The sequence below is a fragment of the Ruditapes philippinarum genome, unplaced genomic scaffold (assembly GCF_026571515.1).
Source record: "Ruditapes philippinarum isolate M1 unplaced genomic scaffold, ASM2657151v2 ctg4167_1_1_1_1, whole genome shotgun sequence".
NCBI lineage: Eukaryota > Metazoa > Mollusca > Bivalvia > Venerida > Veneridae > Ruditapes > Ruditapes philippinarum.
Genome location: NW_026854822.1, coordinates 88514 through 104191, shown reverse-complemented (window position 1 = coordinate 104191; position 15678 = coordinate 88514). Strand labels below are relative to the sequence as shown.

The 15678-nt window shown below is 30.9% G+C and overlaps 1 protein-coding gene across 1 annotated transcript in view; it reads right to left on the bottom strand.

Annotated features, from left to right (window-relative positions):
* Positions 1-502: 502 nt before the first annotated feature.
* Positions 503-15678, bottom strand: part of LOC132741180 (prion-like-(Q/N-rich) domain-bearing protein 25) — a 53692-nt gene continuing 38516 nt past the window's right edge. The window contains exons 2-11 of the mRNA XM_060729294.1: positions 14999-15105; positions 7042-7167; positions 6378-6488; positions 5157-5282; positions 4504-4614; positions 4113-4262; positions 3287-3412; positions 2623-2733; positions 1881-1965; positions 503-1547 (exon numbers count right to left, since the gene is read on the bottom strand). Of these exons, the coding sequence (XP_060585277.1) occupies positions 1883-1965; positions 2623-2733; positions 3287-3412; positions 4113-4262; positions 4504-4614; positions 5157-5282; positions 6378-6488; positions 7042-7167; positions 14999-15074 (1020 nt within the window). The 5' untranslated portion in view covers positions 15075-15105 and the 3' untranslated portion in view covers positions 503-1547; positions 1881-1882. The remainder of the gene's footprint in view (positions 1548-1880; positions 1966-2622; positions 2734-3286; positions 3413-4112; positions 4263-4503; positions 4615-5156; positions 5283-6377; positions 6489-7041; positions 7168-14998; positions 15106-15678) is intronic.

Below are 15678 nucleotides of genomic sequence, written 5' to 3'. Positions count from 1 at the left end.
CTAGTTAATGAATGACGACAGAAAAACCGCATCAGATCTGTTCTATATCACATCCAATATATCCTCGTTTACATTTCCACAGTCAAAAACCATACTTCACCCCATTTAACCTCGTTTTAGGATTTTAAAGTCCAAACTCCATATCACATTTTTTGTTATTTAAGCAATAAAGTTGTTCAAAAAGCAAAAAATATGGTGTGAAAAAAGAGGATATCAAACATGGCTGAGAGCAATACTGATTATATTTGACTCGTACACAGCTGCAAAACCTATATCAGACCTGGCTAGCGACTCACCAATATAGTTTTGACAGCTGTGTTCTCGTCCAATAGAATACAGTATTGTACTCAAACATTTATAACTTTATAACTTTATTGAATAAAATCAACAAGGTAGTAACAGCTGCAAAAACATTGGTTATAAAAGCACAATAAACTAAAACTGTCATCAAAGTTAACATATTACACATTGAAAAATATTTAAAACCTACACGGGTTTCCTGTTTTTCAGAAATGTTCCTAGAGAAAGTGAAAACACGTCATTTATTTATTTTACATATTCTTTTCATCGGCAACAACAACAATTCAGCATTCAATCTTATATGCAAAATGACTGAAATAATCATTAACACACAAAAAGCAAATCTTTGTTGAAAATTATGTATTTATCACAAAGGCAGGACATAAATTTCGAGAAAAAATAATTAAAAAAAAACATGACAAGACTGTCGTAGAAGTATTGTATGAACATAGAAAATAACCACAATACATTGACGGTTCATTAAATAAACTTCTCAATGCAACATAAGACACATTATCACAGGTTTAACATAAACAAAAACTGGGGACCATCGGATTAGTAACAAATTTAAAAAGCCAACAACCCACAGTAAGACCCGTTTAGTTCAATTTCTATAAGAATATTGAATTTCGTATACAAACTTTTGCCAACAAATATCGCTACATATCCGGCACCATATTCGTACCTTACCCGTAGCCCCTTACAACACATAATGATTTTTATTCACTATGCATGTTTAATGTATAATATGGGACGGTACATGTTTAACTTAGTAAAATATATGAAATGTTCCGTACAAATTCTTAAAATATAAATAATGTTTACTTCTTTATGTAAAACAATGCAAATTTTGAAGATCTGACAACCTTTCTAAAACACTCACTATGTAAATGTATATAAAGAAACAGGTGGCAAATCACAAAGAAGGACTATATAACGCATAAATTGACAGTATAGAAAGAATACCGTTTAGTTTAACCACCGTGATACTAGAAGCCCTAATATACATGCATATAATTCGAGTGTTTATTCTTGTGTCAAATTTTAAGTTCAATTTAATATATATTGCGTTTAAATTTTAAAGAGATTAAAATAAATATAAGTCATCAACAAGAAATACAATGAACAAGCCATCACACACTATGTTGTTCCTTTTGAAGAAACAAATATAGTAATATTTGTTTAAAATAGATACTTAATATGTTCCATCAAACACGTACACCATCTCTTAGCGTTGCGAAGATAATCTACAAAATAAATTATAGAAATATCTTGATATATATGCAAACAATGATTATTTCTAAGATCATTTAGTGACAACAAATATTGATTTTATTACATAGAATACGATTGAATGAGAAAAAGATGTTCAGTTCGTACATTTACTTCATATCTAGCATCAAAATGTCCTTAGCAGGATTTCTGCATGAATAAACTTTGTTCGACAATTTACCTAACCTAAATCACATAAATGAATGTTTTCAAGTAATGTTCATATTGAAATGGATGATAAATTAATGTAACACTATGACTTCAGTAATTTGAAAGACAGTCTTTTGAACATTCATAATAAGTCTTACCTTTAAAACATTTTCAAAAGAATGTTCAACATCGTCAGTATGCTCATGACGCTCAGGGCTGTCTTAACTGATGTAGCAGATGACGCTATTGAAAATGAAATAAGTATGGTTTTTTTTTAAGTTTCTGAGATAGTAGGAACATAAAACCTGATAAGGTAAATAAACTTGGGCGTATATTCTGATTTGAGTTTATTTTCGTAGATCTGATTAAGGTATTTGTACAAAATTGTAGATAAATTACAAACATATATGTACGTTAATGTCAGAACAAAAGTATATCGAAAATTGGATATGCTGATGTCATCATTAAAAGTTTAATATTTTAATAATTGATTAAGGATAGGATAGATGCTAATCACCTGAAGAATGTAGAGTTGAACGTGAAATAAAGGTTTTAGAATTTAAACAGAGTGGTATTATGCTTCTTTACAAAATACTTAAACACATAAATAACTGTATCAGTTGCAAAAGAGCAAAGGAATCAAAAGATGTTCCATCTATATTACCAGTAAGTACTATTTGGAAAATGTAGCAGGAGCCCAAAATGAACAAAAGAAAAGAACAAAGTAAAAAGAAATACAACATTTTTAAGAGATAATAATACTAGTATTTTGAGGCTTTATAGACCTATAGATTTTGCAATTGAAAAGACAAAATAAGAAGAAAACATTTGGTATCCCTAATTGATAATAATCATAACAGCAAAAGCTTTTGATATATTTGTTCTGCTGAATTAACTCACGTTTTGCACACAATCCGTTTGTATCAACTAACCCCTCTTTGCATTTACAAGTTGTATCACAATCAGCATTTGATATGCATTCCGTGGCTGCTGCACATTGTTGGCCAACAGCTTGAAATTGGAAGGAGAAAGCATGAACGCATGGCAAAACGACTGTTTGTTGTTACGATTGACACTATCTCATATGTAAGAATGAAAAAAAAAAAGAAATAAAAGTAGCCCAGTCAGTATTTGTATCCCGATTGTAAACACACATATACATGCATACATTCACAAGAAAGAAAAGCATTCATGTAATTGAGCCGCCCAATATGGATTAAGGTAGAAAAAATAAGATATATTGATGTATTCATTCTATATATCATCATGGTGTCATCAAAAGTACAAACTGAATATTAATGTTTTACTTTTATAAGCATAAGGGTAAAATGATTATGAATTTAGAGTTAAAGGCTATTGCTAGCGTATCATAAAATCTTCCTTTTCATCGCATCTTCATATCAAACGATGCATTTTAAGAATTTAATATTGAGATAAAGTAACAAATATGTTACTTCTTTTGTAGCGAGACTTACACAAAAGTGATGAATATATCATTAAAATATGAGTTCAAAACAACCATATCAAAATATTACTGTTTTAAACACTAAAGCAAATAGCAAACCTTTCAGGCAATGCCCATTTTCTTCTACAAAATTTGTCTGACAAGAACATTTCCCCGAAGAACAATCTGCATTTGCTTCTGTACAAACAGTTTGCGCATTGTTCGCATCACACGTGGTGCCAAGTGCTGAATAAATAAATTTAATTTTCTACAAAAAAGGAGAATCTTTTGGGAAGCGATATAATAGTTGTTCTTTGATGACATTATGAAGTCAAATTATTCTATCCTTACTCAACCTGTAAGAAATCTAGAAATATATCTAGTGACAGCCGTCCCTAAAATTGAATAGTTTCTTTCTGCAATTTAGTTAAATTTGGTTCTCAACAATGGCCTTCAAAACAGTTACCTGAATGTCTTTCCCGGCGATATTTTTGCACAATTTATGTGCTATTTTCATAGTCCTGCACTACGGGATATACGCGGTTTATTGTAAAGAAACAGTGCAGTATGTAAAATGTGGAATAAAACGAAAAATTTTATATAGGACTTCAATATTTCATAAACCGAAACAAACGTTATGAAAATAACGAAACATTTGTATGCATTCTAGAGACTGAAAAAAAAGTAAACAAAGTAATTGTGTTTTGTTGTTTTACTTCACAATGTGTAATGATATATTTTGGTAAAACTTAGACACTTATGTTCAATTTGTTTAGGTCAGTAAATGTTAGAAATAATTTCATTATTTGTTGGTTAAATGCATGAAGTTCCGGTTTGTTAACAGAAGCTATTAAGATTGAATATCATATTTTATACTTTTTTAATTGTACAATGTATGAATTACATAGACTTCCGTTATATTAAATGTCAAAATCAATTCCATTACTTGTTTGTGTTGATGCAGTGCATGAAGTTCCGTCAGGTGAACTTTCTGTAAAAGTATTTTTACATTTACACTTTGTCGCTTGTGTGTCACATTCGGAGTTCGACACAGTGCATTCGGTATTGCTGTGGCACTGCGTTTCCGATACTTTGGCTTCAAAAACAAAATACTCATTATAGTAACGTAAAGAGCCCAAAATGAACAAAAGAAAAGAACAAAGTAAAAAAAATAAAACATTTTTAAGAGATAATAATACTAATATTTTGAGGCTTTATAGTCCTTTAGATTTTGCAAATGAAAAGACAAAGTAAGAAGAAAACATTTGGTATCCCTAAATGATAATAATCATAACAGCAAAAGCTTTTGATATATTTGTTCTGCTGAATTAACTCACGTTTTGCACACAATCCGTTTGTATCAACTAACCCCTCTTTGCATTTACAAGTTGTATCACAATCAGCATTTGATACGCATTCCGTGGCTGCTGCACATTGTTGGCCAACAGCTTAAAATTGGAAGGAGAAAGCATGAACACATGGCAAAACGACTGTTTGTAATTACGATTGACACTATCTCATATGTAAGAATGAAAAAAAAGAAAAGAAAAGTAGCCCAGTCAGTATTTGTATCCCAATTGTAAACACACATATACATGCATACATTCACAAGAAATGCATTCATGTAATTGAGCCTAATATGGATTAAGGTAGAAAAAATTAGATATATTGATGTATTTATTTTATATATCACCATGGTGTCATCAAATGTACAAACTGAATTTTATAAGCATAGGGGTTAAATGATTATGAATTTAGAGTTAAAGGCTATTGCTAGCTTATCATAAAATCTTCTTTTTCATCGCATCTACATATCAAACGATGCGTTTTAAGAATATAATATTGAGATAAAGTAGCAAATACGTTACTTCTTATGTAGCGAGACTTACATAAAAGTGATGAATATATTGAAAATGTATTCATTACAAAATGAGTTCAAAACAACCATATCAAAATATTACTGTTTTAAACACTAAAGCAAATAGCAAACCTTTTAGGCAATGCCCATTTTCTTCTACAAAATTTGTCTGACAGGAACATTTCCCCGAAGAACAATCTGCATTTGCTTCTGTACAAACAGTTTGCGCATTGTTCGCATCACACGTGGTTCCAAGTGCTGAATAAATAAATTTAATTTTCTACAAATAAGGAGAATCTTTTGGGAAGCAATATAATAGTTGTTCGTTGATGACATTATGAAGTCAAATTAGTCTATCCTTACTCAACCTGTAAGAAATCTAGAAATATATCTAATGACAGCCGTCCCTAAAATTGAATAGTTTCTTTCTGCAATTTAGTTAAATGTCGGTTCCCAACAATGGCCTTCAAAACAGTTACCTGAATGTCTTTCCCGGCGATAATTTTTGCACAATTAATGTATAATTATCATAGTACTGCATTACGGGATATACGCGGTTTATTGTAAAGAAACTGTGCAGTATGTAAAATGTGGAATAAAACGAAAAACTTTATATAGGACTTAAATATTTCATAAACCGAAACAAACGTTATGAAAATAGCGAAACATTTGTATACATTCTAGAGACTGAAAAAAGTAAACAAAGTAATTGTGTTTTGTTGTTTTACTTCACAATGTGTAATGATATATTTTGGTAAAACTTAGACACTTATGTTCAATTTGTTTAGGTCAGTAAATGTAAGAAATATTTTCATTACTTGTTGGTTAAATGCATGAAGTTCCGGTTTGTTAACATAAACTATTAAGATTGAATATCATATTTTATACTTTTTTAATTGTACAGTGTATGAATTTAATAGACTTTCGTTATATTAAATGTCAAAATCAGTTCCATAATTTGTTTGTGTTGATGCAGTGCATGTAGTTCCGTCAGGTGTACTTTCTGTAAAAGTATCTATACATTTACACTTTGTCGCATGTGTGTCACATTCGGAGTTCGACACAGTGCATTCTGTATTGATGTGGCACTGCGTTTCCGACACTTTGGCTTCAAAAACAAAATACTCATTATAGTAACGTCAAGAGCCCAAAATGAACAAAGAAAAAAAACAAAGTAAAAGAAATAAAACATTTTTAAGAGATAATATTACTAGCATTTTGAGGCTTTATAGTCCTTTAGATTTTGCAATTGAAAAGACAATATAAGAAGAAAACATTTGGTATCCCTAATTGATAATAATCATAACAGCAAAAGCTTTTGATAATTATATTTGTTCTGCTGAATTAACTCACGTTTTGCACACAATCCGTTTGTATCAACTAACCCCTCTTTGCATTTACAAGTTGTATCACAATCAGCATTTGATACGCATTCCGTGGCTGCTGCACATTGTTGGCCAACAGCTTAAAATTGTAAGGAGAAAGCATGAACACGTGGCAAAACGACTGTTTGTAATTACGATTGACACTATCTCATATGTAAGAATAAAAAAAAGAAAAAAAGTAGCCCAGTCAGTATTTGTATCCCAATTGTAAACACACATATACATGCATACATTCACAACAAATGCATTCATGTAATTGAGCCTAATATGGATTAAGGTAGAAAAAATAAGATATATTGATGTATTCATTATATATATCATCATGGTGTCATCAAAAGTACAAACTGAATAATAATGTTTTACTTTTATAAGCATAAGGGTAAAATGATTATGAATTTAGAGTTAAAGGCTATTGCTAGCTTATCATAAAATCTTCTTTTTCACCGCATATACATATCAAACGATGCATTTTAAGAATTTAATATTGAGATAAAGTAACAAATATGTTACTTCTTTTGTAGCGAGACTTACACAAAAGTGATGAATATATTGAAAATGTATTCATTAAAATATGAGTTCAAAACAACCATATCAAAATATATCTGTTTTAAACACTAAAGCAAATAGCAAACCTTTCAGGCAATGCCCTTTTTCTTCTACAAAATTTGTCTGACAAGAACATTTCCCCGAAGAACAATCTGCATTTGCCTCTGTACAAACAGTTTGCGCATTGTTCGCATCACACGTGGTTCCAAGTGCTGAATAAATAAATTAATTTTCTACAAATAAGGAGAATCTTTTGGGAAGCGATATAATAGTTGTTCTTTGGTGACATTGTGAAGTCAAATTATTCTATCCTTACTCAACTTGTAAGAAATCTAGAAATATATCTAGTGAAAGCCGTCCCTAAAATTGAATAGTTTCTTTCTGCAATTTAGTTAAATTTGGTTCTCAACAATGACCTTCAAAACAGTTACCTGAATGTCTTTCCCGGCGATATTTTTGCACAATTAATGTGCTATTTTCATAGTCCTGCATTACGGGATATACGCGGTTTATTGTAAAGAAACTGTGCAGTATTTTAAATGTGGAATAAAACGAAAAACTTTATATAGGACTTAAATATTTCATAAACCGAAACAAACGTTATGAAAATGACGAAACACTTGTATGCATTCTAGAGACCGAAAAAAGTAAACAAAGTAATTGTGTTTTGTTGTTTTACTTCAAACTTAGACACTTATGTTCAATTTGTTTAGGTCAGTAAATGTAAGAAATAATTTCATTACTTGTCGGTTAAATGCATGAAGTTCCGGTTTGTTAACAGACACTATTTAGATTGAATATCATATGTTATACTTTTTTAATTGTACAATGTATGAATTACATAGACTTCCGTATTATTAAATGTCAAAATCAGTTCCATTACTTGTTTGTGTTGATGCAGTGAATGAAGTTCCGTCAGGTGAACTTTCTGTAAAAAGTATCTTTACATTTACACTTTGTCGCTTGTGTGTCACATTCGGAGTTCGACACAGTGCAAAACTGGTTGTAACAAATCTACATTTGTTTTTGATAAAGTAAACGTGTATAATTACAATTCTATTATCATTTCAATTGTAATACAAATAAATGCCTTTAAAGATGTTTTTTCTTTGTTATATCATTTACATATATTCATAATTCCGAATATAACCCCTGCATGTCAATTCTTATTTAAAAAATTAAACTTTCTAATGTCTAGAGTATAATTTCAATATAAATATGATAGTAGAATATTTTATTGCAAAACTTGTTTTTATTGTCAAACTGGTTGTGAAAAAAATGCAACAAAGTTAAGTCATTGCAACGAGTTTTGCAATAAAATTATTAACTCTTTTTTAAAGTACTGGTAAGATTTGACCTTATAACAAGGTCATGTATGTATACAACAGAGATTTGAACTAAAGAGTTTCCAAAACTACAGTTGTTGTTAAAAATGTTAATGTCCTGATAATTTACGATGACCATTCAATCATCATATCTATTAAAAGAAGAAAAAGACTTTTAGGATGTAATTTCTTTTGACATATACATGTATATATTATTGCCGAATATAATTACTGCATGTTGGTCCTTATATAGAAAGATTTTTAATAATGTCTACAGTATATTATCAATAAAATCCGATATAACAATATTTTATTGCAAAACTCGTTTTTTATTGCAAAATCGGTTGCGATAAAATTGCAATAAAATTGAATAAAGAAACGCAACGTGTTTTGCGATAAAAATATTGCGAAACTCGTCTTCATTGTGAAACTAGGAGTAAAATCAATCATCAAAATTATATCATCGCAACGAGTTTGACAATAACATTGTCTAAACTTCTTGAATACTTTTACTTTAAATTTTTAAATTATAAAAAATTCATTGTTTGTTTACAAGATTTGAGCTAAAAACTTCCAAATCTACATTTTTTTTTAAAATTAAATTCCAAATTAAATTTTATTTTCATATCAATTCTAATACAATTAAATGACTTTAAAGATGTATTCATTATTCCCGAATATAATCCCTGCATGTCAATTCATATATAAAAAAGGTAAAATTCTAATGTCTAGAGTATAATTTCTACAAAAATACGATATACGAGGGACAGTCAGAAAATATCCGGACTTTTCATGCTCCTCTCTTTCCACGTGCAGCTATATACACACATTATACATGTATATTGGTGAAAACTACATTCATTCGCCAATAACGTGGTCAGTTTATTTTCAATGATAGTTGTGTATACACAGTATTTTGCCCTTTGATATATGATAGGTGTCTCGTCTATCATGGACTCTTTGTTAGAGGAACAACGCTCTGTAATAAATATTCTGGTTGCAGAAGGTGAAAAGCCCTGCCACTTCTTTCAGAGGCTTCAAAAAAGATTTTCTGATAAACGTGTATTACGTTCAACCTTCTACAACTGGGTTTCTCAGTTTCGTGAAGGCAGAACGTGTGTTTGTGACAGGCCTAGGACTGGGCGGCCAGCTGAGGCGGTGACCCTAACAATGGTAGCAAATGTTAAAGCTTTTGTCAACAAGAATCGTCGAGTGACTTTGGAGGAGGTAGTCAACAAGTTTAGCATCGGTAAGGCATCGGCACACAAGATTTTACACGAACACCTAGGCATGAGCAAGGTAAGTGCCAGGTGGGTGCCTAGACAGCTGTCCGCAGATCAAAAGGCAACCAGAGCAAAAGAACATTTAAGTCGTTTTAATTGTAAAGAAGATAAGTGTTTGAACCGCAATATCACTGGAGATGAGATGTGGGTTCATTATTCCGAACCTGAGACAAAGCTCAGTCAAAGCATTGGAAACGAGCTGGTCCCCACCTCCTAAAAATTTTAAGCTGTCTCCTTCGGCTGGCAAAGTCATGCTTGTTGCCTTTTGGGATTCACGAGGAATGATACTTACTCATTTTATGCCAAAAGGTCAAACTGTCACCGCCAAGTACTATTCTGAAGTAATGCTGAAAAACCTCAGAGAAAAGCTGAAGCAAATGCGTCCCAGGTTAGCACAGAAAAATGTCCTCCTTCTTCACGATAACGCCCCCTCCCATACCACCGCAGCTACAGTGGAGGTTATCAACTCTTACAAATGGCAATTGTTGTCTCACCCTCCTTATAGCCCAGACCTCGCCCCCTGTGACTTTTATTTGTTTCCAGAACTGGAAAATTGCTTGCTTGAAAGAAATATAAGACCAGGGCGGCTTTGATATCTGCTGTTACACAGTACCTAAAACATAGGTCTACGTCATGGTTCACAGCGGGAATACAAAAGCTCCCAAGAAGATGGCAAAAGTGCGTAGACGTAGGTGGAGAATATTTTGAAAAAGAGTAGAAGGATTTTTTTTAAAATGTTGAATGGTTTTCGAGAACGAGTCAAAAGTCCGGATATTTTCTGACCGTCCCTCGTAAGACTATTTCATCGCAAAACTCGTTTTTATTGCCAAACTGGTTGTGATCAAATTGCAATAAAATCATGTCAACGCAACGTGTTTTGCTATAAAATTATTGCGAAACTCGTTTCTTTTGTTCTTTCTTCAACGTACTGGTAAGTTAAGACCTTATTAAAAGGTCATGTATGTATATCACAGAGATTTGAGCACAAGAGTTTCCAAAAACTTCACTTGTTGTTATAAATGTACATGTCCTGATATTTCATGATGATCATTCTTTCATCATATATATATATATATATATATATATATATATATATATATATATATATTAAAAATAAAAAAACTAATGAAATTTAGAATGTAAATTATTGTTCGAGCATATGCATATTATGTATTCATTATACCGAAAAAATAACCCCTGCATGTGAATCCTAATATACATAGAAATTTCATAATGTCTTTTGTATAATCTCAAAAAAATCCGATAGAAAAAATATTTTATTGCAAAACTTGTTTTTATTGCAAAACCGGTTGTGATCAAATTGCAATAAAATCATGTTAACGCAACAAGTTTTGCAATAAAATTATTGCAAAACTCGTTTTATTGCAAAAATGATTGTAACATTGCTCTGGCACTGCGCTTCCGATACTTTGGCTTACATCACAATTTTAACTTAATGTTCCACTGTGATAAGTAAGAAAAAGCATATTTAAAGAGCGTATGTTCTTTTCCTTTTATTTCCGTATCAAAATTGTGTCATCATAATCAGCTTGCGCACCAATATGTTACAACTACAAATATACAGTGTATTTTGATGTAATTTAAGTATAAAAACAAGACAATAATATATCGTCCCGGAATAGCTGATTTATGTTTCTCATTACTTACTATTTTCCCATTAAGAAAGTTAAACTTGTATGTAAAATAAAACCTAAATCGACATTATTTTTAAGTGTATTCCATATATGTATATACATTCAACAAGATAGATTCATATATTAAGCTTTCTATTCAATCCTCGTTGTAATTTATGTATTATCATTTTGTGTTTGTAAATATTGATATATTGCATTTTGAATTAAGGTATTAGGACCCTAATGGGCACTATAAGGAACTAAAAAATTGACATCATAGGTCAAATGTATACCTTAAAGTACACCTGTATGCAAAATTTAAACAAAGTTTACCGTACGGAAATCAAGTTATGGCCACTTTTCTGACCTCAAGCTAGGATGTTATGAGGGCCCTTTTTTAGAAATGAGGAACCTTTAAATAATCTGCAATAACTTTCTAATGAAAAATGTTTTCCCATTAATTTTTGGTAAGAAACAAATAGTACCATTCAGCTAACAATCCACATAAGCAAAATTATGGTTTCTACTTAAAATTTATGAAATTTGTATAAAAATGTTACCGTACCCCACTCATTTTTACCACGTGTCTGATCATTTTTCTACTTAGGGAGCCTAATTTAAAAAATTCTTAAAATTTACCCAAATGAGTGCCTGTTTTCAAAGTTTCCCTAATTTTTTAAAGAAGTATATTGGTTGATCTTGTAAAATATGAAATACTTTTACCGTCTAGTTTTGGTTATATTACACTTTGAAAATATCAGGTACCATATTTATTACTAGATTTAGCATAATTTAGCCAATAAATACCTATATAAATTAAAAAATCAAAATTAAACACATTTTTCTTTCCAAATGGGACATGAAAGATACATAAATAATGTTACAAGAAAAAAAGAAAGAAAAAAAGTTGACCCGTCTGGGGTTTGAACCGACGGCCCTAAATTTCAATGAATTTTACTGTAGTTCTAGCCTATTTGAATGCTCTTCATCGCGGAGGTAATGCATTAGGATGCTAATACCTTAAATGTTAAAATCAATTCGATTACTTATTGATGATGATGCAGTGCATGTAGTTCCGTCAGGTGAATTGTCTGTAAAAGTATCTTTACATTTACACTTTGCCGCTTGTGTATCACATTCGGAGTTTTGCTACAGTGCATTCGGTATTGTCGCTGCAATTCATTTCAGATATTTTGGCTTTAAGGTTTGACCATCCTAATGCATTACCTCTGCATTGAAGAGTATGTAAATAGGCTAGAACTACTGTTAAATACATTGAAACTTAGGGCCGTGGGTTCGAGCCCCAGATGGGTCAACTTTTTTTCTTTTCTTTTTTTCTTTTAACATTATTCAGTAACACTATTCATGTATCTCTCATATCCCTTTTGGGAAGTAAGAAGTGTTCTATTTTGATTATTTTACTTATATAGCTATATTTATTGGCTGAATGATGCTAAATTTAATATAAATATGGCACCTATTATTTCCAAAGTGCAATTAAATCAAAACTAGACGGAAAAAGCATTTAATATTTTACAAGAACAACCAGTATACTTTTGATAAAAAATTAAGGAAACTTTGAAAACTGGCACTCATTTTAGTATTTTTTTAATTAGGCTCTCCAAGCAGGAAATTGGTCAAACACATGTTTAAAATGGGTGGGGTATGGTAACATTTTTATACACATTTCCTAAATTTTGAGTAGAAACAGTCATTTTGCTTTTGTGGATTGTTTGATGAATGTTACATTGTGTTTCTTACCAAAAATCAATGGGAAAACATATTTCATAAGGATGATATTATAGATTATCTAACGGTTCCTTATTTCTGAAAAAGGGCCCTTATACATCCAAGATTAAATTAAGAAAAGTGGCAATAACTCGATTTCCGTACGGTAAAGTTTGTTTAAATTTTGTCCTTTAAGGTATATATTTAACACACGTTGTCAATTTTTCAGTTTCTAATTGTGCCCATTAGGATGGTCATGTCTTAAATACAAAATACATATAAGCACAGCTTCAAAAACGAATTTATTCAGTATCAGTATTTCAAGTGTCATCAGACTGATTCAAAATAACTTATATAATTCACTTTATAATCCATCAGAAAGGACTCGAGAATATATCACTAACCTTTTTTATTTCAATTATTTTAGAACAGTAGGAATTCTTTTTGAATTTTTCTTTTTAATTCTCTGTGTTCCGTAATCAAGTTTGATTCTTGGTATTAATGCTTTCGTCTTTATATATTTTCTTAAAAAATCTGTCCAACCAAATTTGAACATTTCATTTTTTAACCAAATATGATAGTGAAGTCGTCAACATTAGTGTCAAGCAAACCCTGGGGTCAGTATCTCAAGGCATATATTTCATTATTTTCAAAAGTCTATAATAAATAAATAAATTGTAGAATTCGTGATTGACGTTTATGTCATATTAGAGAAGAAATGAATGTCAATTTATTTAATTTTATTCGTTATCAATATCATTTTTGTCAGAGGATCGAACTAATTCTATTGTCCTAAAACTAAAAAACAATAGCTCATTCTTCGTAAATGAAAATTGTTGTTGTTGTTTTTAAACCCTTTGGATGGCTTCAACCAATGATAGAATATTAGCGGTTTTTATCAGAAGCAACTTAAGTGCACTTCAACTAACTGCGTAAATTTGAAACGATTTCCAATTGAATCGTTCAAATCGGACACATATAAAATTATATAGTGCCATGTTGTGCACCTGTCCTGAATTTGTTTACAATATTTAACCATTGCATGGCCGAGTGGTGAACGCTTCGGACTAGTAATCTAAGGATTATTGATCTTGCGATCGATTTGAACCCCATCATGGGCAAGCCGTTGTTTCCGTGATTCACATTGCTTAGTACTGGTTGGTTCCAGAAACGGATTCGAGAGTGTTTCAATAAGATGATAGTTTCCAACACTATCGAACAAAATTACATTTGTTTTAACTTAACTTGCAGTGTCTATTTTAACAAACGACCGACCAAATGGCACGACATAGACACGTTAGCGATACGTGTAAATGAAAATCCAATATAGATACACATTTGAGCAAAAGAAAGTACGTCCAATACCTGTAAATTATTTAAACATTTTCTAAATTTGAGCAGGTAAAATAATCGTCACGCGATCCTGAGCACCTCGTGTACATTAAAGAAACAAGACGCATACCCGCTCCCGTTACTATCCTGAAAAATATCCCGGTAAGGCTTCGAAGCGTTGCCGAACGGAAATTAAAATTTACCTTCATAAGAAAACTATAATCATTTATTGAGAGAACAAAACAACAACTTAAAACTCCTATGTTGACGTGGTTTTCAGATGACAAAATCGTGTTTTATCATTCAAATCTTATAATCAGGCTCAATTTCTTCAAAAAAGGTGTTAGCACTTTTAATAATTGAATACCGTTTCACGGAAAAATTAATATTAAGATGAAAACCCAACATTTTGTTTTAAATCACACCACCTGATTATAACAGATTTGAAGCCCACATCATACATTTTAATCTCCGAATTGTTTATTCAAATACATTGTTAAATTTTCATGTCTAAAAGATGAGCAAAAATGAACCTTGTATTTCAGTATTATATCAAATGGCTGCAGTGTTGTTTTTTTTTACTTTTAAAGCGCATGGGGTTGTAGTTTAACCTTGCAATAACACAATATATGCATAAACATTTTTTGTTTCAAAGATCAAACTAAAAATTATTAAATTCTATAAAAGACGCTTAAAGTTTAGTTTTGTATCATTGAAATTATCAAATTTTAATTGTTTTACCTGCGCAACAAATATGGCCAGTCAGTCCGAGTATCAAAATTATGATCTTCAATCCGCTGAAGGCAAGCTGAGTCATGATTGTGTCTTTATTTGTCGGTTCAGATGGACTAATTAAAAAAAAAAAATTAAAATGAAGCATTTACGCCTCATATGGATGCCAATATTTTTATACGCCTATTTCAATTGATTACATTATTCTTACAATGACACGCTGTTTCTGTTTCATACTAACTCTTAGTTACATTAAATCGCATTTTATCTTTATTTTTTAAATTTTATTTTTGGTATTTTAATTTTTTTTCCCCAAATTTAATTTAAAATTTTTTTAAAAATTTAAGAAAATTTCTTGGGTCGTAAAAATGTCTTAAAAACCCTTAATTTTAAATTTATGAAAAATTTGCATTTTAAAAAAAAGTAAACAAACATTTTCCCCCTGGGAACAAAACCCCCAATGGGAAATTTGCTTTCCCAGGAGCCTTTTTTAATAGGGTATAAATATTTCTTTTGGGTAACGACATTTAAAAAAAAATTTAAAGGGAAAACCAATCATTAAGCTGATAACCCCATTTTCCTTTTGTTAAAAAGGGTTTTCCCTTTAATGATTAAAAACCTCTTTTTCGCAATCGGGTTATTTTATCAAAAATTATGGGTTTAAATAAGCGGGCCTGTCCTTCGACCAA